Raw genomic sequence first — 25,335 nt, forward strand, 5'->3', positions numbered from 1 at the left:
ATAGCACAGAGTTAAATTTTTCTTCTTCTTTTCTTTTCTTTTTTTTTTTTTTTTTGATTTTTGGGCCACACCCGTCGGTGCTCAGGGGTTACTCCTGGCTGTCTGCTCAGAAATAGCTCCTGGCAGGCACGGGGACCATATGGGACACCGGGATTCGAACCAACCACCTTTGGTCCTGGATTGGCTGCTTGCAAGGCAAACACCGCTGTGCTATCTCTCCGGGCCCCTTCTTTTATTTTCTTAGAGTTAATTTTTTTTTTAACATTTTCTAGTGGTGGTGTGCCTAGTGATTTTCCTTTTTCCATGAAGGAAAAAGAAATGTGTCTTTGCACAAAAAAAGGTTGAAAAACACTGGTCAACTAAAAAGTGATCTGAAATTTTTGATAGGAAGACTGGGAATTGGAGATTCCCATTGGAAGATTCCAATTCTTTAAGATTCAGAGTCCTTCTTAGTTGGTGGCACCCCTTGGTGTGTTTTTACCACACTGTATTTTGGGGGTTTGGGGTGGGCGTATGGAGACAAAGCACCAGAGGTCCATCAGCCTCTAATCCCCGAGGCCTCACACACCACCATTCCCCAAGGCCTGCTAGGACCACGTCACTTCCGGCGCGACGCTCCCCCTGCCTCGCGTGCCGTCACTTCCGGCGCGCGGTGTCACTTCCGGGTCAGCCCGCCCCACCGGCTCGGAGCTCCAAGATGGCGTCCGTGGCTCCGAGGCGTGCGTGGAGCCGCTCCGTGGCGTAGCCGGCTTGGAAGGAAACGGGGCCGAATCGAACCGAAGCGGACCGCGCCGTTGCGCCGTGCTGCGCGCCAGCCGGCCCCGAGGAGTCGCCCCGGACGGCGGGACGGCGGGAGATGCCGGTGAAGAAGAAGAGGAAAGCGCCCCCCGGGGCCGCGGGCGCGGCGGACGACGCCGGCCTCAAAAAGTGTAAAATCTCCAGGTACCTCGTCGCCCCGCGCCGCCCCGCACGGGGCTCTGGGGCAGGCGGCGGCGGCGGCGGCTGCTGCTCTGGGGTGTGTGTTTTGGGGGGGGGAGCTGACAGTCGGTGCCTGCACGCCTGGTTGTGCACTCGCACCCGCTTCTGGCAGGGCCTGGCCGTGGTAGTCTCCCCCACCGGCACCACACACGCACCCCAAGATCTCCAAGTAGGGTGTGTGACCCCACCCCCAGCCCGCTTCTTGCTAGCCCCCCCCACACACTCACGCAGGGCCTCACCTTGCCAGTCTTCCCCACCACCACCACACACCCCAAAAACTCCAAGCAGGGTGTCCCCCCGACTCTTTCAGGGTCTGTCCTTGCCAGTTTCCCCCACCACACACACACACACACACACACACACACACACACACACACACACACACACCCCTCTCTAGGGTCTCACACCCCAAAAACTCCAAGTAAGGTGTCCCCCCGACTCTTGCAGGGTCTGTCCTTGCCAGTTTACCCCACCACACACACACACCTCTCTAAGTAGGGTCTCACACACACCCTTCTCCAAATAGGGTCACACACACAGACACCAGTTGCGGTGTGCACACAGCCTTGGAGACACACACACACCCCTCTTCAAGTAGGATGACACACACACAGACACCCTCTTCAAGTAGGGACACACACACAAACATACACACACACACACCCCTCTCCAAGTAGGGTCTCTCTCACTCTCTCACACTCACACACACACACACACACACATACACACCAGTTGTGTGCACACAGCCTTGGAGACACACACACACCTGCTAAGTAGGGTCTTCCCAGCACACACACACACACACACACACACACACACACACACACACACACACACACACACACACCTCTCCCCTTCTCCCCCTCTCTTTCTTTCTCCCCTTCTTCCCCCCCCCTCCCTCCCAGTAGGGTGTTCTCAGCTACCCCACCCACACCCCCTGGGGTCTGGGGTCTTGGAAGAAACAGCTGAGCTGAGTCTCTGTGGTCCCCCTAGAACCTGTCATTGAAGCTGCATAGCCATCTATATGTGCTAAGGAAAATCTCTGTCATTGAGGTGGGGGGTGGAGTGTCTTTCACTGGGGTCACTGGCTGGCACTGGATTTGACAACTTCAGATCATACTTTTTTTTTTTTTTTTTTTTGTGGTTTTTTTGGGTCACACCCGGCAGTGCTCAGGGGTTATTCCTGGCTCTAGGCTCAGAAATTGCTCCTGGCAGGCACGGGGGACCATATGGGACGCCGGGATTCGAACCGATGACCTTCTGCATGAAAGGCAAATGCCTTACCTCCATACTATCTCTCCGGCCCCCAGATCATACTTTTAAAAAAGAGGCCCAGGCAGCATTCTAAAGACGAGCTCATGATACAGCCCTCCTTACTTAAAGATTTAAAAAAAAAAAAAAAAAAAAAAAAAGCTACTTAAAGTGCAAGGTAGGTGGCTGCCTTAAGTCTGCGTATTCCGTTTTGTAATTGCCCCCCACACACACACACTCATATTTTTTGTCTTGAGCAATTACTGTGTAAAATAGTGCTCATGCTCCTGGTAACTCATACTGGGGCATGGTTAGTTGCTTGTCTTGCTCCTTATGAAATGAAACATGCACATTAGCTCATTATGCTTTTTTTAGACACCTTAAATTCATAATGTATCACTGTATCTCTTAGAATAACTGAGCAGTCAGTATAATTAAAGCGCAGGTATAATATTTTGCTCAGTCAACTTAAAAACTTAAATTCTTGCCCTCATTTTGCGTTTGTCAAATAGCAGTATAATTTGACAGCTATTCTGTGTTGTGGAAATGTGACTTTCCGAGCTTCCTGAGACAAGGCTCTCTCTCTGAAGTTCAAGGTCTACAGAACACTTAAGGATTCCCAACTTCTAGTGAAAAGATAAATGGATTACAGAACTGAATGGTTTTGACCTGATTCGTTGTACTATAATTATTTTCCTTTAGGGCTATTTTAAATTATCATCTGCTGACTTTAAATTTAGCTTAGTAGATGATGATAAACAATTTCATTTGGAACTTTTTGAAATATCAAAACAAGATTTGTTTTTCAACCATATGTTTGTTACACAGATACAACTTATATGGGAGGAGAAGAATTAAAGATTTATGCTTACGGACTATCAATTCTGTATTGAAGTCATCAATTCAGCTTCTGTGAGATCTTTGAGAGCTGGGGGAAAAGATTTTAGTTGTTACTTTTGGAATCTTACAGTGAGCACAGTAAAAGTAGCATTTGGATTTTGCTAATCAAAATTCTTCCTGTATAAATTGCTATTCCAAATTGCAAATTCATTTTTCCCTATATAACACCAACTGTTTTTTTTTTTTTTTTAAGGCTTTGTTTAGTACAAATTGCAGTAGTTCTTAGGCATTTGTGTGTTTTTTAAGCTATTGCAGATCCCAACCCCCTGCTAGACTAATAAGTGGAGAGGAACATTTTTCAAGCAAGAAGTGCCTGGCTTGGTTTTATGAGTATGCAGGTAATGAAACTAATATAAGAAGATATCAGTCACATGCTTTCAAACTTTTGGTTCATTCATTTAACAAACGATTTATTGCAGGGCTTCTGTATATTAGTACCATATCCTGGGATCGGAAGTCAAGACAGGATTTGGGTCAATCTAAGAGTTTGTTTGTTTGTTTCGAGGCCACTAACAGCAGTACTCGGAGCTAATTCCTGGCTCTGCACTCCGGAATTACTCTTGATGGGGCTCAATTGCCCTATGGGAGGCCCAGAATAAAACCCAGGTTGGTCTCGTTCAAGGCAAGTCAAGTGCCTTACCCTCTGAACTTTCTCTCCAGCCCCTATGGCTAATCTATTTCTTTAACTGTATAATTCTGTCTATATTTAATGGAAGGTGTGAAACATTTATAAGCAAAAAATTTACTAATGTGCAGTTAGTTGATAGTCCAAAAATAGTAATAAAGCATTACTTTATATTCATACTTTCCAGTATTCTTTTCCAATTTTTCTGAAGCTGGAATGACAAAGGAAAGATGTAAAACCCAGACTGATATCATTCACAATCATTAATCATTGTGTTTTTAGCCATTGACTTCGACTTGAGATATTATCGTGAAAAAGTGCACTCAGTAATGTGATCAAATAAATGCTTCTTTTGGAAGATGCTCTGGTAGTTGCTAAAGGAGTCCATGACCAATCCTTCTGTGCCCCACATCTCTTGAAGAAGATAATCTGGCCAGCATCCTCTAGGTGGAAGAACTATCTTGGGTATGGCTGTAGTGAGTTTCAAAAGGAAAGGAAAGTCGGCAAGCCAGCCGAGGGAGAGGCAGGAAGGGGGAATGCTCGCTCCTTTCCTAGCATATGTGAACACTTTTCTCTTTCCATGAACTGGACTTTCGAAATTAATGGTTTTCAACTTCTTTAAATCCCCCTTTCTTGATTTCCATCTGTTTATCTAGTATTTTTTTCCTGTTTATTATTGTTACTTTTGAAGTATCTGTTTAAAATTAAATAGTGGATCTAGGCATTTTACTTAATGTTAAAGTTAAGGTAAGTTGAGTCTAACAACAGAAAGTAAAACTTCAGGGGCACAAGGACATCGCTGTTTTGATCATTGTAAGTAATCCCAATGTATGATTTAAAAATTGTTGAGTCATAAAGCACATTTTACTTTCCTCTACCAGAAAACCTTCTGTTACTGGTATCTCAAGACAACCACTAACCCAATTTTAATTTAAAAAATTTATTTCCTGACTGGCCTCCATTTAAAATTTGACCTATTATTCAAAATGCTTGTCTTAACTGTATGCAAGATAGAAAATCAGCAGACCATTCATTTCACTAATAAAAGTTAGTAAATTTCATAAAATTAGTAAACCTTTTCTGATGTGTTCGACTTTTTTTCAGGTTCTTCCCATTTAGCAAAAAATCCTAATTACTTAATTTATTGTGTACATTTGTAGTATCCTGCATAATCATTTCTATCTATATTATAGGAATTGTGCTAGTTACGTAATTTTTCCCTAGAACTATTCTGTTAAAGTATGCTCAGGGCATCTTCCTTTACAAAGAAAAGACTAGTAAGTATACTAAAGTTTACTTTTATCTTCTGTCACTCATGAGTGATCCTTTAATAAATATTGATGGAGCCCTCCCTGTGTACCAGATATTGAGCCAAGTGCTAGGGAGATGAGTGGACAGTTTTGCTAAGAGTTCTGCTCTCCAGGGATTTTGCTTCTAGCATAAAAGAAGGTACGTAAATAGGTTAGGGGTAGGATAATTAGAGAAAGAAGGATTATCAAGGGAATAAATATGTAGACTGAAAGTAGAAGTTGGCTGGATTTTAAAATAGGGTGAGTCAGGAAGGCATCTCTGATAACTTAAGGGCAAAACTCAGTGCTCCAGAGAAACCAGTACTTTGCCAGTTCACTGTAACTGTTCTTTCTCAAAATGGGGGTGGTCTTAATTAAAGTGAGGAAATAACTGTTCCTACTGAGATTATTCATGTAAACAGTTTATTAACATTCAGTTGTGTACCAGAATAGAATTAAGATTGGCATTATTATTATTAGAAACATGGATTACAGATCAGTTTATTGGTTATGCATTTTATCACTGTTTCAAAATTAGCTGTATTTCCCCTCATCCTGTGAGATTTGTTCTATCGTTCTTTGATCCACGTTTTTTTCTGAGCATTTGCTATGATGCTCTGATGCCCTGCTTGGAGGACCTCCATATAGCATTTTTAACATTTCTTAATTCTTATAAAACAAAATGGTGTTTTGTTTTTAAATATTTTGTCATTTATCTCATGAATACATTGATGTGTCAGTTTGTATTAATGAGAGAAGACAACATGTACCATGACTTTGGTTTTGCCCTTTCACCTCTCATTCTTTTTTCTTTTTTTGGGGGGGGAGGGAGGTGGGTGGGTAGAGGTGGCACACCAGTGTGTTCTCAGGACTTAATCCTGGCAAGGTTACTCACTCCTGGCTTGGCTCAGGTGCAACATATGAGTTGTCTGAAATAGAACCCTAGTCAGCTGTATGTATACAGGCAAACCCCTTACCTGCCGTACTATCTCTAGCCCCAGATTTCTCATTCTTTAGCAATAGTGAGATTAGAAAATATTTCATTATATTCTGAGCTCAGTACAAACAAAAACATAAAAAAATGAAAAGGCACTTTAAAGTCTGATAAAGAATCTAAACTAGAATAGAATGCTTAGTCCTAGTAAAGTATCCAGCTGGTAGAGGAGTGTGAACTAGTCCAGAGAATTGAACGTTTTTGTAGTTTCTTAGATTAAGTGCAGACCAATCCTTGGCTTGAAAACTAGTTGACTTCGCAAGTTTTATCCTGGAAATAATTTTACTGAAGAAATAAATTTCAAAAAGTATAATAGGTGACTAAGGAAAAGAAAACAGGTATAGACCTTGTTATACATTTAAATCAGTTGCTACTTACACTGTTTTGCCAAGTCAAAAAATAAATGTATGTCTAACCATTTGACTTTAACAAAATTTTGATTACTAATCCAATTTCTAGTGATTCTGTTATATTTCTTATAAACATGGATATAAGATAAATACAAATACAATATTTCTAAATATTTCTCTATAATTCTTTGATTTTTTTTCTTCTATCTGAATGATTGCTGCTTCAAGGGCAAGTCGGCCTGCTTGTTGTATTAGAAAACTTTAAGGGGAGAGTCAGTGGGTTAGGAACTTGCCTTGCACACAGTCTACCCAAATTTGATCTCTTCTGTTTCCCAATCCCCGCACCTGCCCCGCTAGTCCCCCAAAAAGGAAAGAACATTTCAGAACATTTCCTATTTACTTAAAATGCTTTTTCTCTCATTATGTTAGGTGATTATTTTGGCTGTGCGGAAGACCCAAGGGTGCTCATGGAGTCCAGGAGCCGCCACTCAGAGTGATACTGCACCAGCCAGGCCTGATGGCTCAGTGCTCGATCTTTAAAGTGCTCAGGCTATAAAGTTTCCCCATCAAACCCAGGGCTCTAAGCATAAAGTCATGTGCCCTAACCCCAGTACTAGTCCTTGACCCTCAATGTAAATTGTAGCTTGGGGCAGCACTCAGGGTTTACTCCTGACCCCTGGCGGGGCTTGTGGAACCTTTTGGAATACTTGGGATTGCACCTTCATCAGCTGTGTGCTAGGCAATCATCTCACCCTCTGTACTATCATTCCACCCTCCACCACTGTTACTTTTACTTTCCTCATCCCATATATATTTTTACTACTCAGTTATTTCGTATAACAGCTTTATTGAATATGTGTGCCTTTTAAATGGCAGCATTAGCACATTTTCATGTAGAGACCTTCCAAGTATTAGGAAGTAAAAATTTTCTCTTAGCACCAGTTTCCCTTTTTATAACAACTCTTGGAATACATAATTGTAGAATTCTCCTAAACTAAAACGTTTAAGAAGAAATTTGTGCCAGACAATATGTTGACATCTTTGGTCTGGATCTGACTGCACAGCAATGTATTGGCTACTGCAATAGATGGCTGCTCTCTTTGTTAGGCTAAAGCTTAGGGTGTTGGCTTCATGGGGTCTTCGTGAACTCGTGATGTAAAATGTCACCTGAATGGCCCTGGTCTAGCAGATGCTTTCTAAAGCTCTGGACTCTTTTTCAGCCCGTAAGAAATGAACACAGAAGGTCTTCAGGCATACTTGAAAGTTACTAGGACTTCATTTTGAAAATTCCAGTGTAATCAATTTACTTATATCGCATTTCATGCTCTTCGTATTCGTTTTAGCCTAGTTACATTAGTTCCGACTGTATTTTAGGTATCTGATAAGAAAAAAATAGAAGAATTGCTAAATTTATCAGTAATTTTCAACAGATGGTAGACAAATTAATTGGGGATTGAACTTTTGATGCTTTGCTGATTTAGAATAAAGATGATATGGAAAATTCCTCTTTCTGAAATTGGAATATATTAGTTAATTTCCTTACATCATTTTCATATTCATCATTATACAAATTTATATTAAATTCTTTAAAAAAGAAATAGAGACTACTTGAGTAAGATATTCCCTTGATGCTACCATGCACTTTAACTTGATAATGTCACATATTAATAGAGAAGCTCCCTATTTATTTTTTATAAAGTGCTAAATTGCTAAAAAACATTTTCTTCAGTAGATACTTTCCTACGAGACGGGTCCAAGTTCCTCTATAACTTAGTGACAATAAGGCCACTTCACTTTTTGTTCCCTTATTTTCACAAGTGTTTCCACTTCATCAAAGATAATGTCAAAATTCAAGATGAACTATTTGTGAAAAGTGTTTTTTATAAATGACGTTAGTACATTGGCTTCTACTTATACATGGATACTAAATTGTAACAAACTATGAATTATTTTTGTCTTTGAAGGTCCTGATGAAGTTGTAGGGCCAGAAGGAATGGAAAAGTTTTGTGAAGACATTGGTGTTGAACCTGAAAATGTATGTTTTATTTCCGAGTAGAGGAGAATATAAGTGGGGGTAGCATATTTATATGTCTCTAACAGTTGGGACACATGAAAACTTTGTTCATGTTTCATATTGTAGGTTTTCATGTAGGGTATTTTTAGTGAACTTAAATTGGGCACCTGTTCTTGATACAAAGAAGTGTCATGTATAATAGCATGAAAGATTCTTTTAGAAGGTAATAGAACCTTTGCATTTAAGAAATTGGGCCATTTCTTTATACTATATAATCCCAGGGATTATTCTTTTTAATAGTTGAAGGGTAGAACTTGTGTAAAATGCTCTCCATGATATATACAATCATGTTTGTCTCTATGCTGACTTTTCCCCTATCCTTTATGTTCTGTTCTTTCCAGATTATTATGTTAGTTTTAGCGTGGAAATTGGAGGCTGAAAGCATGGGATTTTTTACCAAGGAAGAATGGTTAAAGGGGATGACTTCATTACAGTAAGAAATTTTTTTCAAAAACAAATATGATGACCTATTTGAAGATCTTGATATTTTGTGCTTCATAATTTTCAGGAGTAAAGTTTTAGCCTTAATAAAAATCAAACTGGTTTTATCTATAAGTCAGGTTGAAAATTTATATTGTGATTTTGACAAAATAAATATTTACCCATTTTTTAATACGCTTAAGAAATCAACAGTACGGTCCTTTTTAAGAAGCCCTTGACTCAGCCTGGAATAGCTCCTAATAGAGCCCTTGCTTTCCTTGCGTGTGTGAAGCCCTAGTTCAGTCCCCAGCGCTGCAAATAAACAGACAAAATAAATCATTTTCTCCAAGTAGTTGAGTTAGGTCCATGAGATTGTTACTCACAAGTTGATGGAACAGTGGGAGAGTTTAGTGTGAATTCTGCTAAGGAGTTTGCTCTGAGCTGTTCTCAAGCTCTGGGACTTCCTCTTCAGTTTGTTATTCAGTTAATAAATGATTTGAAGATAATTACATGACATTTTCCAGAATTCTTTTTAGCCAGAAAGGAACAAAGGTAGAAATGTTTGTTTCTATCTTTCATGCACCTTTCTGACAGTTTTTATTTATTTATTTTTGAATTTGGGCCACACCTCGTGGTGCTCAAGGGTGTTAGACTTGGCTCTGAGCACAGGAATCACACCTAGTGTGCTCAGAGGACCATATGGGATGCCGGAGATCGAACCCAGATTAGCCACATGCTAGGCAAGCGCCCTACCCATTGTGCTGTCGCTCCAGGCTCTATGCTCTTTTGCTATTTTTTAATTGCATACTCTTTTTGATTTTGAGGCCACACCTGATGATGCTCAGGTCTGACTGCTAGTAGGTTCAGGGACCATGTGGGATACCAGGAATAGAGCCTGGGTCAGCCTTGTGCAAGACAAGTGCCCTACCCATTGTACTGTGAAAATACTTTCTGTTAAGGAATCCACGTCATATTCCCAGCATCTACATAGATGCTACTATTATCATCCTAGAGTAAGCATTAATTTTTAATATTTTGAACAAAAATGGGATTTGCTACATTATTTTCTACTGGTTATCCTTTTAATATACCTATTTCTTAACTCTGCCTGTTCTTAAATTTCAGAATACCTTATTTTTTAAGCATATTGTTCATATGGAACTGAACTTTTTGGGGGGCCACACCCAGCCATGTCTAAAGGTGTCTCTGCACTCAGGAATCACTAAACAATGAGCATTCTGCCTGTTGCCATAGCTTATAGGAGGTTACACAAATTAAAGCAAGTCACTCTTCAAATGAATCCAGAACTTTCTGCTAGATATTTACTCTCCGATGCCCACAGTTGCTGTAAAATTGCTGTTTTAATTCGTACGGTAGATTGCTATTTGTGTGAAGGAAAATCACTCTATTGCATCCAAGACAGAACTCAGCTCTCATCCCTGTGCCATATCCTTGAGTCCCTTTCCCAACCCTGTTATTTGTTGGCTAAGTTTATTCCTACTGAATCTTCTTTAAAAGAGGAAAAAGGGGCTAGAGTCATAGCACAATGGTAGGGCATTTGCCTTGCATGCAACCAACCTGGATTCAATTCCCGGTATCCCATATAGTCCACTGAGCCTGCCCAGAGCAAGTTCTAAGTGCAGAGCCTTGAGTAACCCCTGAGTGCCTCTGGGTGTGGCTCAAAAACATACATACATACATACATACATACATACATACATACATACATACATACATAAATAAATAAATAAGGAAAAACTTAATAGAAATAAAGTAGATCAACATATATGAGAGACACTGAAGAATCAGTATGTGTTTTTGTAAAGATGAGAGTAGCTTGCAGAGATCGTTCAGAGGCTCTCCAGCTCTGTATCCTGGGGAGCAGCAGGCCTTTGAAAATCTCCAGCCACAGTTCTAAGTATATGCTAAAACTTTTAACTGTTGATTCATGTTAAATGAACCCTTTGGAAAATGTTATTCAGCTCAGGTAAAAGAATAGAAACAATTGGTAGTTACAACATAAAATACTGGAACAATATCATAGGAGGTAGGGCAATTGTCTTTGCATACAGCTAATCGGGGTTCAATCCCCAGCATCCTGTATGGTCCCCTGAGCCTGCCAAGAGTAATTTCTAAATGTAGAGTGAGGAGTAGCTCTGAAGACCGCCAGGTGTGGCCCCAAATAAAAAATAATATCAACCACAATGAACTTTAATAATCGTGATTTTTGCAAGTCTATATGAAAGTATACTACTTAACCATTTTTAAGATAGTTTTTACATAAAAGTGTTTATAAAGATATCTGTAACTGAATTATGTTTTATGCTAACGAATATATGGCTATGGACTTTTATATAACTGGGTTGGGAAATGATCATTTATGGGATATAATTGCTGGTTCCAGGTATTTTTGCTCTGTTGTGCTTTTCATTAGAATTTAATAACAGTCTAATGTCTCTTCAAGTCAGATTTAATTCCGTGGACTTAGAGTAAATGGCCGCATCATTAAAGCTCTGTTCTTTCTGGTGATGCTAGTGATGCCCACAGCATAGTTCCTATGGTCCAGTGCCCCCCTAAGAGGGCAGGGGAGGAGGTACCAGAGGACCATAAATCCAGGGCAGAGTGACAGGTGCTCATGTAACACATGCGAAGAAGGTCCATTTCCTTATCACAGAGTGACAGTGATACCTATCGCATTGAACTGGAATGAAAGCCTTGAGGAATGATTAAAATGTTTAGGATTCGAGATAAAGGAAAGTGTTTTCAAAGCGATTGTGAGCAGAGTCTTGAGAAAGAAAAGGAGACAGTCCTAAGACACATAGGGGAAATTTACAGAATAGGTTTAATTCCAGATAAAGAGCCTAGGAGTTAGAACCAGAATGAAGCTCTATCGCCCTCTTTCATTTAGGGGTGGGTTTTTGTTGTTGTTATGGGTCACACCTATCGGTACTCGGGATACACCTGGCTCTACACTCAGAAATTACTCCAGTGGGCTTGCAGGACCACATGGGATGCTGGGGATCAGATCCAGTTTGGCTCCCTGCAAGGTAAATGCCCTCCTCGCTGTCATATCACTCCAGCCCTGCCTGCCTCTTCATTCATAAACAACCCCCTAGGGAAGCCACAGCGACTTAATGTCCAGGTTCTAAGTTTGTACCTGTGCTGCAGACGTGTTTGCATCCCTAAGCAAAACCTTAGTAGTGGGTCAGATAATCCTCACTGGGAATAAATGGGTACACAAGGCGGACGAATATGAAATATGAAATAATGATACCACACGCAATATGTGTGGGGTCAACACATCTCTGGCAGGAGTGGGACAAATTTAATCTTTTGGAAAGGGAGTATATAAAGGGAAAAAGAGGCAGTCGTAACATGAAAGGAATGCAATGTACATTATTTGATTTTAGAACAAATACACATAGCTTTAGGTAGTTTGTAGCCTTAGAATAGAATAGGTTTCAGTTAGGAGTTAGAGGATAAAAGGAAGACTGAATTCTTACATATCAAAGAAGTTCCTGGCCCTAGGCGTCTTTACTGATGTAAATTGAGGGATAGCAGGAAATCCCGGTTTACTCCTGATAACAAATATTCTTAACCTGAGGGAAATAGTATTCTAGCTAGGGGCTAAGACCCACTTCCTATGATCTGGTAATAGAAAGAGAATAACACTAAAGAAAGGGATACAATAATTATACCTAGTGAAATAATCTAATTCTGCTCTAACCAAACCTGTTTGCAAGCAGGTATTCAAAGTGACAGGGAGAGTTTCCAAGATTGAAATCATTCTGCTGTGATGTTCAAAGGCAGAAAGAGAAGACCATTGTCTTGAAGATACTATGTTTTGACTTGGCCTTCAGAAGTGAGAAGGCTGGGGCCCGGAGAGATAGCACATCGGTGTTTGCCTTGCAAGCAGCCGATCCAGGACCTAAGGTGGTTGGTTCGAATCCCGGTGTCCCATGTGGTCCCCTGTGCCTGCCAGGAGCTATTTCTGAGCAGACAGCCAGGAGTAACCCCTGAGCACCGCCGGGTGTGACCCAAAAACCAAAAAAAAAAAAAAAAAAAAAAAAAAAAAGAAGTGAGAAGGCTGACAGAAAGAGAGAGCGGGCTGGACTTTAAGTTGCAAATATACTAAGCCAGCAGGGAACTTCTAGCAGCTTGCTTTGGTGCTGAAATTCTTTTAAAGTCTGTAAGATAGCTAAGGCCGAATTTCTGTAGTGGCTAAAGAGACAAAATTCAAATAAAGAGAAAATGTAATGTCACAGCTGTGTCAGAATTATAGCCAATAATCCACGCAAAGGGTCAATGATTGACTTCTCTGAACGAGCCTTTTGGCAGATAATTCTTAAGAGGAAAATTAGGCACTGCACCAGGAAGGCAAAAGCCATGTCTGATGCGGGTGGTAACATACCTGAAAGTTCGTTCATTTTGCGTATCTTCTGGTAGTACTTAGGTCTAAAAACTTAGAAAGTTTTTTACTTTTATTAGAGCTCTATTTTTCACATAAAGAATATTTTTTAAAAACAAACCACTTATTGAAATAATACATAATGGATTGCAAATAAATAAATTATACTGTTTTCTGCACTAACACATTTTATTTGCATAATCTTAAGGAGCTAGACTAATTCAACAGCTGACTTACTCAAATTTGGATCCCCATCTGCAAATTAATTGGCAAAGAAATAATTTCTTATGTAAATGCTGAATAAAATACAACAAAACAGTCTTTAGAAAATGTTCCTTCTAGAATTAAGCCTCTGATTCTAAAGCTAGGATACTGGAGAGACACGGGTCTGGAAGCAAATTTCGATTTAGGAAATAATCCACACACACGTAGGGAGAAACGGATTCAGGAATCCCAACATGTATGCCTTCAACCCTTTAAAAGCAGCAAATTCTGTGGGAAGTCTGGAAATGCAAGAAAGCAATGTCCTGAAACCCAGAGTATTTATTAGGAAGAAACAGACCACAGATCCTAAACCCAATAAATTAAGGAAAATAATCAGCAACCAGGAGTGATAAGAACTGTCACCTGTGGAGCTGCCATGTACTTTAAGGAAACATATAATCCTAGGCACCGTGATGCATTGTTAAGCCTGTTGGCAGCAGGCAGATAGCAAGGCTTGTATTGCATGAAATTCAGTTTTCAAGGGAAAGCTGCTCTGTATTCTTTGTGCCCAGACTCCCTAGCATATAAATCTTGTTTTCCTAGGCTTGGTACTGTATACATTTGACATTTAGAGATTTCTACACAAGAGAACATCTTAGAAGCATGAAGATTTAGAACTGGGATTCATGACTTGCGTTATACCAGTCAGACATCTATTTTAGAATTACTGCAGACAAATAGTGCTCCCTGTGGATAGTACTAGAAGAGTGTTCTTCCCTAGAGGGATCACACCTGGCAGTGGTCAAAGGCTACTGCTGAGGTAGTACTGGGGTGGCCCTGGCCTTCTGCATTATGTGTGTGTGTGGACTGCTTTCTAATCTAGCCTCGTACTCTGCATGAAAACATTCAGTGATTGTTTATTAATCAGAAATCTCAGGGCCAGAGAGATAGCATAGCGGCAGGACATTTGCCTTGCACACAGCCATCACAAGATGGAATCTGCTTTGAATCCCAGCATCCCATATGGTCTTCCGAGCCTGCCAGGAACGATTTCTGAGTGCAGAGCCATGAGTAACCCCTGAGGACTGCTGGGTATGACCCAAAAACAAAAAAAGAAAATCTAACCATAACAGGAAACAAGTTCTTGGAGTAAGTGTAGTTGGGAATAGTGTTAGAATTCGGATTTGGGGTCCGAAGTCCCCTAGCTAGCCCTTCAACATGAAAAAGGAAAATGGGCACAGGTTTGGGGTCTTTATTATGTCCTTGATTTGACATATTCCATCAGCTAAACTATTGTGCTCTGGTGGACCTCTTTTCTTTGCTCCCCTTCTCAGGGAAAACAAGGGGGACTTTGGCCATTAAGTGAATATGTTAGATGTAAGTGAGATTGGTTGATCCAGTTGTAGATGTCCTCTGCCTTGCTCCTTGCTCAGTTTGGGACACATCAACCCAGTAAGAGCAAAGGCTAGTGAAGATGTGTGAGCATCCTAGCTGTGTGACTTATTTATTGTCTTCTAGAATAACATTTATAAAGTCTTACCTACGGACTTTGCAAAAGAAATAGGTCATGCAGATCTGATTAATTTCATATGCTCTATGTTTTAATACATTTTTGAAGAAATTTTTGTGGTTTTGTTGAATTGATTTTGTTTTAAAGAGTATCTTTAGAGTGAACTCTCACTGCCAAGCTTCTTTTTACCCCCCTATTATTATATTGTTAGATAAAAGGCAGCAGGTTTGCTATCTGAAATTTCTGATATATAGAATTTTAAATCTAAAAGAACTTAATAAATGCACTCACTTTTTTCCTTACGCACACAGTCCTTCTATTACCCAAGAATTCCTCTTATTTAATATTTGTTTACATAATTGATTTTGTTTTTTAATTTAAGGTGTGATTGCACAGAAAAATTACAGAATAAATTTGACTTTTTACGCTCACAGTTGAATGATATTTCAGCATTTAAGAATATCTACAGATATGCCTTTGATTTTGCAAGGGTAGGTATAATTTCTATTTCCTTTGATTTATTGTATTTCCTATCTCGAGACTGTACCTAGAAAACTTTTTACTTATAATTTAGGATAAAGATCAGAGAAGCCTTGATATCGATACTGCTAAGTCTATGTTAGCTCTTCTGCTTGGGAGGACGTGGCCGCTGTTTTCAGTATTTTACCAGTACCTAGAGGTATGTGTGTTTTTTATTTGGAAAACAATAATGTTTAATCTGATAAATATAACCTTAATCGAGGTGCCATTATCTGCTATTCCCAGCAGTGCCTGGCCTGTTAATGCAGACTCACAGTTCATTGCTCACCCAGGCTCTGCTGGTTTTGGAGCTATCCCCCAAAGTGCCTGGATACCAGCAGCGCTGATTAGTAGTGGGGGTACAGGGAGAGAATGGGGACGCAGAATGCTACTAAGTGCTGGGCTTGGGGACTGTGACCCACAGAGCAGCCCTGAAAAATGTTACTGTTTTTCAAAAACTTGATCATGCAACTTACTAATCTGTTAAATAGATATCCCTCTGGGGAAGTAGCTCAGCTGGAGAGCACAGACCTCTCAGGCATGAGGCCCTAGTTCAGTACCCAACAGCAAAGAAGAATAAGAAGAATGTGCATGCCTGCTGCCAGTTTTAGAAATAAGTCCATGTTCACTGCTACCTTCTCGACATGTTTTTCTTCTTTCCCTTGCACACTTAATTGCATAGTCTTTTGCCTCCTAAAATAAATGCTAGGAAATTACTTTTCAGCAATTTTTATTTGTGGTTTTGTGGGGGTCACATTTGTGATGCTCAAGAGTTGCTCCTGATGGTGCTAGGGAGGACCTTACAAGATGTCTGAGACTGGATCTGGGTTGGCCATTTGCAAGGCCAGCACTTTACTGGCTATAGTGTTCCCTGGCCCCATCAGCACAGACAGTTTTAACACAAAATATTTATCTTGGTCTTATGGCAGAAAAGAATTGCTACTCGAGCAACTTTCTCGCTTCTAAGTCAGGTTTTTTTTTGTTAGATAGGATCTCGGGCAGAAAATACACATATGAGTTGGAGGGATAACATTTTCCCTGTTCTGCTTACGCTCAACTTAAATAGAGTAAAGCTTAGCAGTCTACTTCTCCAAAGTAAGAAGATGACTAAAATAGTATACGTGAATGTATTGATTGCTAAAACCGTATACTGAGTTTGTATAACAAGTATTTTTATAAAAAAACAAGTTACTCTTTATATCATGATTGGTTATGAAAGTATCTTTAATAAAGCTGAATATGGTTTGGCTTAGAAAAAAAGAAAAAATATTCTTTAGAACATGTCTGGTATGATTGGCAGTGGTGATCTTAAGAAGATACTGTCTTTTTTTGCCCCGTTGCTTTTACTAGTTTTGGTTTTTGCCTTTTCTTTGTTTTTGTTTTTGGTTTTGTTTTTTGGGGGGAGGGGTATGCTTTGGAATTACTTGATCTCATAAAACTGATTTTAGCAAGTTCCTGAACTTAATTCTTGTGGTGCTCTAAGCCACTCTACTCTGAGGAGTCCTTAGGCACTGCCACGGGTGGCTCAGAAGTCAAGCAAAAAGCTCTGCCTAAATTTATAGAAGTCAGATGTCCGTAATGTGTGTCCCTAGTGCTTGTCTTATAATTCAGATATCTGTTGCTTCCTACAGCAATCAAAATACCGTGTTATAAACAAAGATCAATGGTACAATGTATTAGAATTCAGCAGAACAGTCCATGCGGATCTTAGTAACTATGATGAAGACGGTGCTTGTAAGTACATTATGTTTTCTATGAAAATAAAATTCTTAACGCTGCTAAACAAGGGGAGCAGGAATATGGCTTTATGGCAGAGCACACACCTCACATGTGCTGTTGAGAATCCAATCACAGGCACCATGAAAATAAAGTACAGTAAAAAACTTTAAAAACATGAAAGCAGGGGCCAGAGAGATAACGTGGAGGTAGGGCATTTGCCTTGCATGCAGAAGGACAGTAGTTTGAATCCTGGCATCCCATATGGTCCCCTGAGCCTGCTAGGAGCGATTTCTGAGCGTAGAGCCAGGAGTGACCCCTGAGAGCTGCCGGGTGTAACCCAAAAACAAAAAGCATGAAAGCAAAATAAAAGTTGAACTTTTTAATATGGAAAATAATGTAAAAGTAACTTTCTCCCTAAAAATGAAGTATGAAATACCTTAAGTTTTTCACTTATTCAAGTTAAAAATAAAATAAAATATATGGTAGAGAAGCCAGAATTTGAAGTAATGATTAGTTAGATATGCCAAGTTAACATATTTTCAGGTTCTGTTCTTAAGTTTTATGAATCATTTAATGTTCCAAAGGATTATTTGGATAAGCTTATTCCTTTAAACAGAAAGTTAAACAGGACTTAGTCCTGTGACATTGAAATAAAATGCAGAAAAAGGAATAACCTTATTTCTCCATATCTGCATTGCAGTTTACACTTAGAAATTGGTATAATGGGCCAGAGAGATAGCACAGCGGGTTTTTGCCTTGCAAGCAGCCGATCCAGGACCTAAGGTGGTTGGTTCGAATCCCGGCGTCCCATATGGTCCCCCGTGCCTGTCAGGAGCTATTTCTGAGCAGATAGCCAGGAGTAACCCCTGAGCACCGCCGGGTGTAGCCCAAAAACTAAAAAAAAAAAAAAAAAAGAAATTGATAGAACATCCGTTATTTTAAAAACCTTAGTGGGGCCGGAGCAATAGCATAGCGGTAGGGCATTTGCCTTGCACATGGCTGACCGGGATGGGCCTAGGTTCGATCCCCAGTGTTCCATACGGTCCCCCGAGCCAGGAGTGATTCTGAGCGCATCTCCAGGAGTAACTTTTGAACATCCCAGGGGTGGCCCAAAAACAAAAAGAGAAAAGAAAGAAATCAACCTTACTGCAGAAAACGGGCAAAAGGCAACGTAACCTGAAGATGTGGATCTTAGTGTCTCTAGTCAACATCGAAAACCTAACCAGACATGAACTTGAGATGAGCCACTCATGACTTATGCTGGACTTGCTTTCCTGTTTGCTGGACCGCAGCATGCTAATACCTAGAATTTTTTAAATTGCCAGCTAGTAATTGTTTCTCTGCTGATTTTCTTACTGCAGAGAAATGTCTCCAGAGAATTGGAAAACCACCAGGCATTGTGTGTATTCTACGATAAATAGGACAAGCAAGTTTTTCCTGCTTTGGTTGGTTTGATTTCCGTTTGGGGAGGAAACCCAGGCCTCACATAAAAAGCCTGTGATCAGGTCAGGCTGTGTGAGCTTTCATCCAGCCCCAGGAATTTTTCTACATTTAAAACCAGTAACTAGGTAGCTCGTTTAAATTATTAACCTGGATTCTGTCGATCAAGTGCCTTTGGACCCCACAGTATTAAATAAAGCATTATTAACATATAAAGTTTTAAAATAATACAGTATGAAGAGCATCCAGTATTTCCTAGGTTCTTGTTAGTTGTTCAGAGCTGTACTAGTGTCTGTTACTGTACACTATAAGTCATCACGTGACAGTCCCTTCAGCCAGCACTTGAGTTTTTTGGTCAGGTGTACCAAAAAATAAAAATACTAAGCTCTGGGACCAGAGAGATAGTATGGAGGTAAGGCGTTTGCCTTACATGCTGAAGGGTGGTTCAAATCCTGGCATCCCATATGGTCCCCCAAGCCTGCCAGGAGCGATTTCTAAGCGTAGAGCCAGGAGTAACCCTGAGCGATGCCGGGTGACACCTAAAAGCAACAACAACAACAACAAAATACTAAGCTCTTTTAAGGTGGTTTTATGATTGTGAACATCGAAAAGATTGATGCTGGAGGTCTACTTGTGGTGACTGCCATCATTAGAAAAAGATGGGCTGTGTGATGGGTCCTATTCTACTCAGCTCTTGGGAAGTTTGTTCCAGAGTTGGAGAGACCACAAAAGTTCACCAAATCTAACGAAGTGATTTGTTTGTTTCTAGGGCCTGTTCTTCTTGATGAGTTTGTTGAGTGGCAAAAAGTTCGCCAAACATCATAGCGAAAGCTGTCTGAAGAGAAAATGCAGTCCTTTAGGTTTCCACATGTATACGAACTAAGCGATGAGCAGGAAGAAACCCAAAGGGTTCGTTTTCATTCCTGTGAAAGACAGACTTCTCACAGTACATGTTTTCTCCTTTTTATGAAAGGAAGTTTCCTTGTTACATGTGATGGGCGTTGAGCCACCCCTCTCCCGAGACTGAATATTAAGTTTGGTTTGATTTGTTTTTGAGTTATGTTTATAACATTTATTTCAGAACAATAAAGATTCATATTTGTGACAAAGGCCTGAAAGTGAAAGATTTCCCTTGAGTCTAGTGTCAGGGTGATACTTTTATGAATCCTCCAGTGTTTGAGAGTCTCACTGGACATTTTTGGAATTTTGAAAATTTTAAGTGGTCTTTGGCAGTGTAGCGACCGTCTGCCCGATGAGGGCCACTGTTGGCCTGGACTTCGGGGGTGATGATTCTGTGAGGTAGCTACTGAGAAACTTTTCTGAATATTGTGACTGTTCCACCATTTTACTCTGGGTTTCTGTGAAAGCTGCCATTGTCTTTTTTGCATATAGATATAGATATGGATATGTGTGTGCATAAGTATATTTTATATATAAGATATAAAGTGCTAATCTGAAATTTAGAATCAGATTATGTCCAGTTATTTCTAAACCATTGATAGTATTAAAAAGCATAAATCAGTATAGCATGTATATCAATGTGAATTTTAAATTTTATCTTTTGCGAGTTTAAGAAGCTCCATGTATGTCTTTATGAGCAATGTCCATATATTAGTAATCAGAGAATCGCTTTAGAGAATTTTAATCATGAAGTTATCTGTCTGAGGTTATGTCAGACAGATCTGACATCCTTTTGTCATTTTATAATAGAATGCCAGTTCATTTGCTCATTTGATGAAAAGAATTTTAGGGACCAAGCATATTGCTTAAAGGGCTAGAGCGCATGCTCTGTGTGTCAACGACCTGCGTTCCATCACTGGCGCAGTGTGTTCCTTAAACACCTCCACATATATGTAGTCTCCTGTCTCCAAATACTGCCAGACTGAGCACTAACCTTTAATTAACGGCAACGGCTGGGTCAGGTTTTCTGGGAGTGAGTCCTTACCTTCCTGGGCACTATCTGGGAGCCCTATGCATATATTAGAATAACCTTGGATGTGGGATTATATTATTTTATACAGTATATGTAAAAAGGGGGCGGCAATAAAATTAGGGATCATGAGAGAGAAGTAGGCATATTTTTGTAAACACATTTACATTGGTATAATTACGGTCTTGATAGTCATCAGTTTTATGACTCTCTTTATGTGTCCACATAAAGGGCATCATTTGGACTAGGAGCAGAGCTCCTAGTATGTTCCTTCCCAGACCATGCACTATTCCAGTGCTATGTTACTTGGTTCAGGTCACCATGTGGGCACGGCTTCAATAATATCTCTAATGTCTTTGTGTGAGTGGAGGGAAATACACAGATTTATTTCTCCATAGAAGAAATATTCTATAGGAACTTATGGTAAAGCTTGACTTTTTTGTTTGCTTTTGCTTGTTTGTTTTGTTGTGGGCCCACACTCAGTGGTGCTCAGGGCTTACTCCTGGCTTTCTATGCTCAGGGATCACTCCTGGCAGGGCTCAGGGGACTTTCTGGGGTGTCAGGAATCAGACTGGACTTGGCCACATGCAAGGTAAGCCTTCTATTATCTAAACATGAAATTATGGAACAAGTGATACTTTGATGACCTAAGGAAAATATCATTTTAAAGTGGTTTAAGGTTACCTTGCTTTGGGGGTTAATGAACGAGGAGGAAATGATCGCTGTTTTACTTGCCTTAATAAATCCATTTTGTATAGAAGTTGACACAAAATACTAGCAAACAAATTTTCCCCCAAAGCCTTAATGATACAGTTTCCTGGAAGGTACTTCTGCAAGTATTAAAATCATTGACCTTTTGAAACTGAGCATACCAAATGTTAGAATTTGATTTGTAGTGTTTTTATAAGTGGTCTTTATAGACATTTGAACCTTTAGATTTTATTTAACTCATTTCTCCAAGGCAAGGCTTCTAGACTAGAATATCCTGTTTCTAATTCAAAACCATTAAACAGTGACATCTTGCAGTTTGTCACTTTTTAGATTAAACTAATGGTCATGTCTTGACAGTCAAAGCTTACACAACTTAGCCAAACTTGGGTTTTGATCTCTAGTACCTCATCACCCCATTTGGACCCCCATGCCTGCCATCAGTGATCCCTGAATGCAGAGTCAGTAGTAGCCCAAACAAAATAGAGCCTATAAGAAAGACTTCTTGAGACTGAAAATTAAAACTAACTTCATTCCCCCTCAACATTAACCCTTGGCTCTGCTTGTTTTATTCTCTTCTGGTTCTCTGTATGGTCATAAATGTACATGCTGTAGAGGAAGGTCACCATGCCCATTATCCAGAATATAGACTTGTTCTTCTCTTACATTTATTTGTACCATATTTACTGAAAATATGACATAAAAAAATGTAGTAGAGCCTGAGTGATAGCACAGTGATAGGGCATTTGTCTTGCATGCAGCCAACACAGGACGGACCCCAGTTGTTTCGAATCCTGGCATCCCATAAGGTCCCCCGAGCCTGCCAGGAGCAACTTCTGAGTGCCAGAACCAGGAGTAACTCCTAAGCGCCGCCCGGTGTGTGGCCCAAAATCCAAAAAAGAAAAGAAAAGAAAGAAATTAAGTAAAATAGGGGCCAGAGAGATAGCATGGAGGTAAGGCATTTGCCTTGCATGCAGAAGGTTGATGGTTCGAATCCCGGCATCCCATATGGTCCCCCAAGTTTACCACGAGCGATTTCTGAGCATAGAGCCAGGAGTAACCCCTGAGCGCTACCAGGTGTGACCCAAAAACCAAAACAAAACAAACAAACACTGGCTGACTTCTGTATAAATAGGTCAGCTTTACGTGCCTTCCCTGTTAGAGTATTTTCAGAATTAATTCCTTTATATGTAATGAAATACTCAATGGTTAGAAGCGGGTTGGGACTTAAAAGGCCAGGAACCTGCACCTTTGCCTGCTGAAACCCCACAGTCAGAAATCAGCACTGCCTAGTCCCCTGGTACTGAGTCATGAAACAAAAACAGAAAAGGACATCCGGCAGATGTAGATCTACTGGAAAGAAGCAGAGCCAGGTATTGATTCTCAGCTGAGGGACAAAGTCAGACTTCTGTCCTGCTACCCCTCAGAGTCAAGAAGTTGCACAAGACTTAGTAACTGCTCTAGGAAATTGTCTGGGATTTGGACCATCTAGTGTGATTTTTTTGTTGTTCTTTATTTTGGAGGTCACACTTGGACAGGGCTTAGGGCTTATACCTGTCTGTTCAGGCATCACTTCTGGCAAGGGTTGGGAACCACACAGGGTTCATAGTTGGGCTCAAACTGAACACTCAAACGTGGCTCTGTGCGAGGCAAGTGCCCTGCCCACTGTGCTGTCTCTCCAGTTTGATTTTTAAAAAGAAAATACTTGAGACTGGAGAGATAGCACAGCGGGAGGGCATTTGCCTTGCATGCAACCGATCCAGGACAGGCAATGGTTCGAATCCCAGCATCCCATACAGTTCTCCGTGCCTTCCAGGAGTGATTTCTCAGCACAGAACCAGGAGTAAACCCTGAGTGCCACCGCTAAGTGTAACCATAAATAAATAAATAAATAAATAAATAAATAAATAAATAAATAAAACACTTGTCATGTGCTGGCTACCATGTTTGTCATTTATTATCTAATGATGTTGATTTTTAATGCTGCTGATAAAAGTTCTCGAAAGACATAATATTTAATGTTTATCTTGCTTCGAATTAGTGTTATACCAAACTAGTGCTTCGTTGGGGATGTTAGATTAATCTGGAGTATTTCTCAAGTCTGAAGCCTTTTTTTTTTTTTTTTTTTACCAAAACTTGACCTTTAACAGCAGTGAATCCCATCACTAGGCAGGGAGGGCCTGGAGATGGGACCTAGAAATAGGCGAAGATTTTAAAAGGGTGTATCGGGTCTGAACTAGAACTCAGAACACAGGAAGTTTTTCAGAATGAAAGGTTCTACGTTAAACTTGTATGAAGTTAAATATTTCCTCAACAGAACATGACTTCCCTTCCTGATTCCTAATGTGATATTGTAAAGGAGTGCTAAAATGGAAATAGTTTGGGGTCCAGGTAAAGTGTACAGTGGCAAAGACTCTTGGATGCAGCTGACTCCAGTTTGAACCCACGCACTGTGTATGGTCCCCACCGGATTAAGTCCTGAGCAAAGCTGGATGTACCTCAAAAAATAAGTTTTAAAATGTGTGCTCGGATATTTAAAATGTGAGTTCCTAGGATATATTCTAGGAACACAAAAATACAATACAAAAATCCCTGTCTCACACCTATATTCATTGCAGTGTTGTTCACAATAGCCAGACTCTGGAAACAGCCTAGATGCCCCTGAATAGATGAATGGCTAAAGAAACTATGGTATATATATACTATGTAATACTATGCAGCCATCAGAAGAGGTGAAGTTATGAAATTTTCCTATACATGGATGTATATGGAATCTATTATGCTGAGTGAAAAAAGTCAGGGAGAGAGATAAACACAGAATGGTCTCACTCTGGGTTTTGAGAAAAATGAAAAACATTTGTGTAATGATTCTCAGAGACAAAATAGAGGAGGACTGGAGGGTCCAGCTCCCGACATAAAGCTCACCACAGGGATCGTTTATTGCAGTCACAGAAATAATCACACTGAGAACTATCATAACAAAATGTGACTGAATGAGGGAAATAGAAAGCTTGTCTAGAGTACAGGCTGGTGTGGGGTGGGGAGGAGGGACACTTGGGATATTGGTGATGGGAATGTTGCCCTGGTGAAGGGGTTTATATATATAAATCAAGAGGAAAAAAATAAAAAAAAAAAAACCCTCCTAGAGGTTAAAAGCTACCTAATGTTCTATACCATATTTTCATCTAACAGTATGTCTTGGAAATCAGTCCATATTTTGTGCATTGCAGTCCTGTATATAGTCATGTGTTTTCCTAACTATGTCTGCTCTGAAAAAAGAGGCCCTTTCTCAAGGTCATTTTGTCCTTGTATAAAATTCAAAGAATGTTATTCCACTTATCTAGCCACTTAGACTACTCACCACCATCATTGCTATTACCTGCAAGCTGTGCCATGTTTACAGTGAAGGAGCCTTCAGCTTGTCCAGTAGTTGGATATATTTTGTCATCATTAACAATGTGGAACAGTTCTTTGCCATGTATTCTCTCCTGGTATTTTACAAAGCGCTGGAGGAGGTGTTGAGACCCATTAAAAAAAAAAAAAAAAAAAAAAAAAAAGAATCCTAGCCCTAACCCATACCAGTTGTATCTGGAGGCCTGGTGCTCCAGAGTTGTTTCTGGCAGTGTATTGGGAATCATGCACTGTCAGGAATCAGAGACTGGCCCTCTACGTGCAAATCATGCATTACAGCCTTTTGAATTTTCTCTCTGGTCCTCAGATTTCGCTCATCAGTAAAAACAGTTGCTCATGTAGGTCTTTTGTAGAAGTGAACATGCATAACATGAATTTTTGAAGAGCAGAGGCCATGGTTAAAAGTGACCTTAGAAATCATTATAAGCAAGGCCAGTGCAACAGCACAGCAGTAGGGTGTTTGCTTTCCACGTGGCTGACCTAGGATGCACCGCAGGTTCAATCCCCCGGCATCCATATGGTCCCTCAAGCCAGAAGAAATTTCTGAGCGCATAGCCAGGAGTAACCCCTGAGAGTCACCAAGTGTGGTCTAATCCCCCTCCCCC

The 25,335-nt window shown here is 40.3% G+C and overlaps 1 protein-coding gene across 3 annotated transcripts; it reads left to right on the forward strand.

Moving 5' to 3' along the window:
• Window positions 1-668: 668 nt before the first annotated feature.
• DCUN1D5 (defective in cullin neddylation 1 domain containing 5) lies at window positions 669-19,817 on the forward strand. 3 transcript variants are annotated; one of them, XM_049778584.1, is made up of 8 exons: window positions 669-942; window positions 3,376-3,467; window positions 8,352-8,422; window positions 8,803-8,894; window positions 15,386-15,494; window positions 15,578-15,682; window positions 17,154-17,256; window positions 19,451-19,817. In XM_049778584.1, exons 1-8 carry the CDS (start codon window positions 857-859, stop codon window positions 19,504-19,506), a joined length of 714 nt encoding a protein of 237 aa, XP_049634541.1. In that variant the 5' UTR covers window positions 669-856; the 3' UTR covers window positions 19,507-19,817. The 3 variants fall into 3 exon arrangements, with proteins under 3 accessions (XP_049634541.1, XP_049634543.1, XP_049634544.1); XM_049778586.1 differs by lacking the exons at window positions 3,376-3,467; window positions 8,352-8,422; window positions 8,803-8,894; XM_049778587.1 differs by lacking the exons at window positions 669-942; window positions 3,376-3,467; window positions 8,803-8,894 and having other exon boundaries at window positions 8,354-8,422.
• Window positions 19,818-25,335: the final 5,518 nt, after the last annotated feature.

This window comes from Suncus etruscus, chromosome 8 (genome assembly GCF_024139225.1).
Source record: "Suncus etruscus isolate mSunEtr1 chromosome 8, mSunEtr1.pri.cur, whole genome shotgun sequence".
Classification (NCBI taxonomy): domain Eukaryota; kingdom Metazoa; phylum Chordata; class Mammalia; order Eulipotyphla; family Soricidae; genus Suncus; species Suncus etruscus.

Coding starts and splice junctions, on each gene's coding strand:
- DCUN1D5 (XM_049778584.1), top strand. CDS start 857: ATGCCGGTGAAGAAGAAGAGGAAAGCGCCCCCCGGGGCCGCGGGCGCG. Junction 3,468..8,351: donor TTGGTTTTATGAGTATGCAG/GTAATGAAACTA, acceptor TTGTCTTTGAAG/GTCCTGATGAAGTTGTAGGG. Junction 8,423..8,802: donor TTGGTGTTGAACCTGAAAAT/GTATGTTTTATT, acceptor TGTTCTTTCCAG/ATTATTATGTTAGTTTTAGC.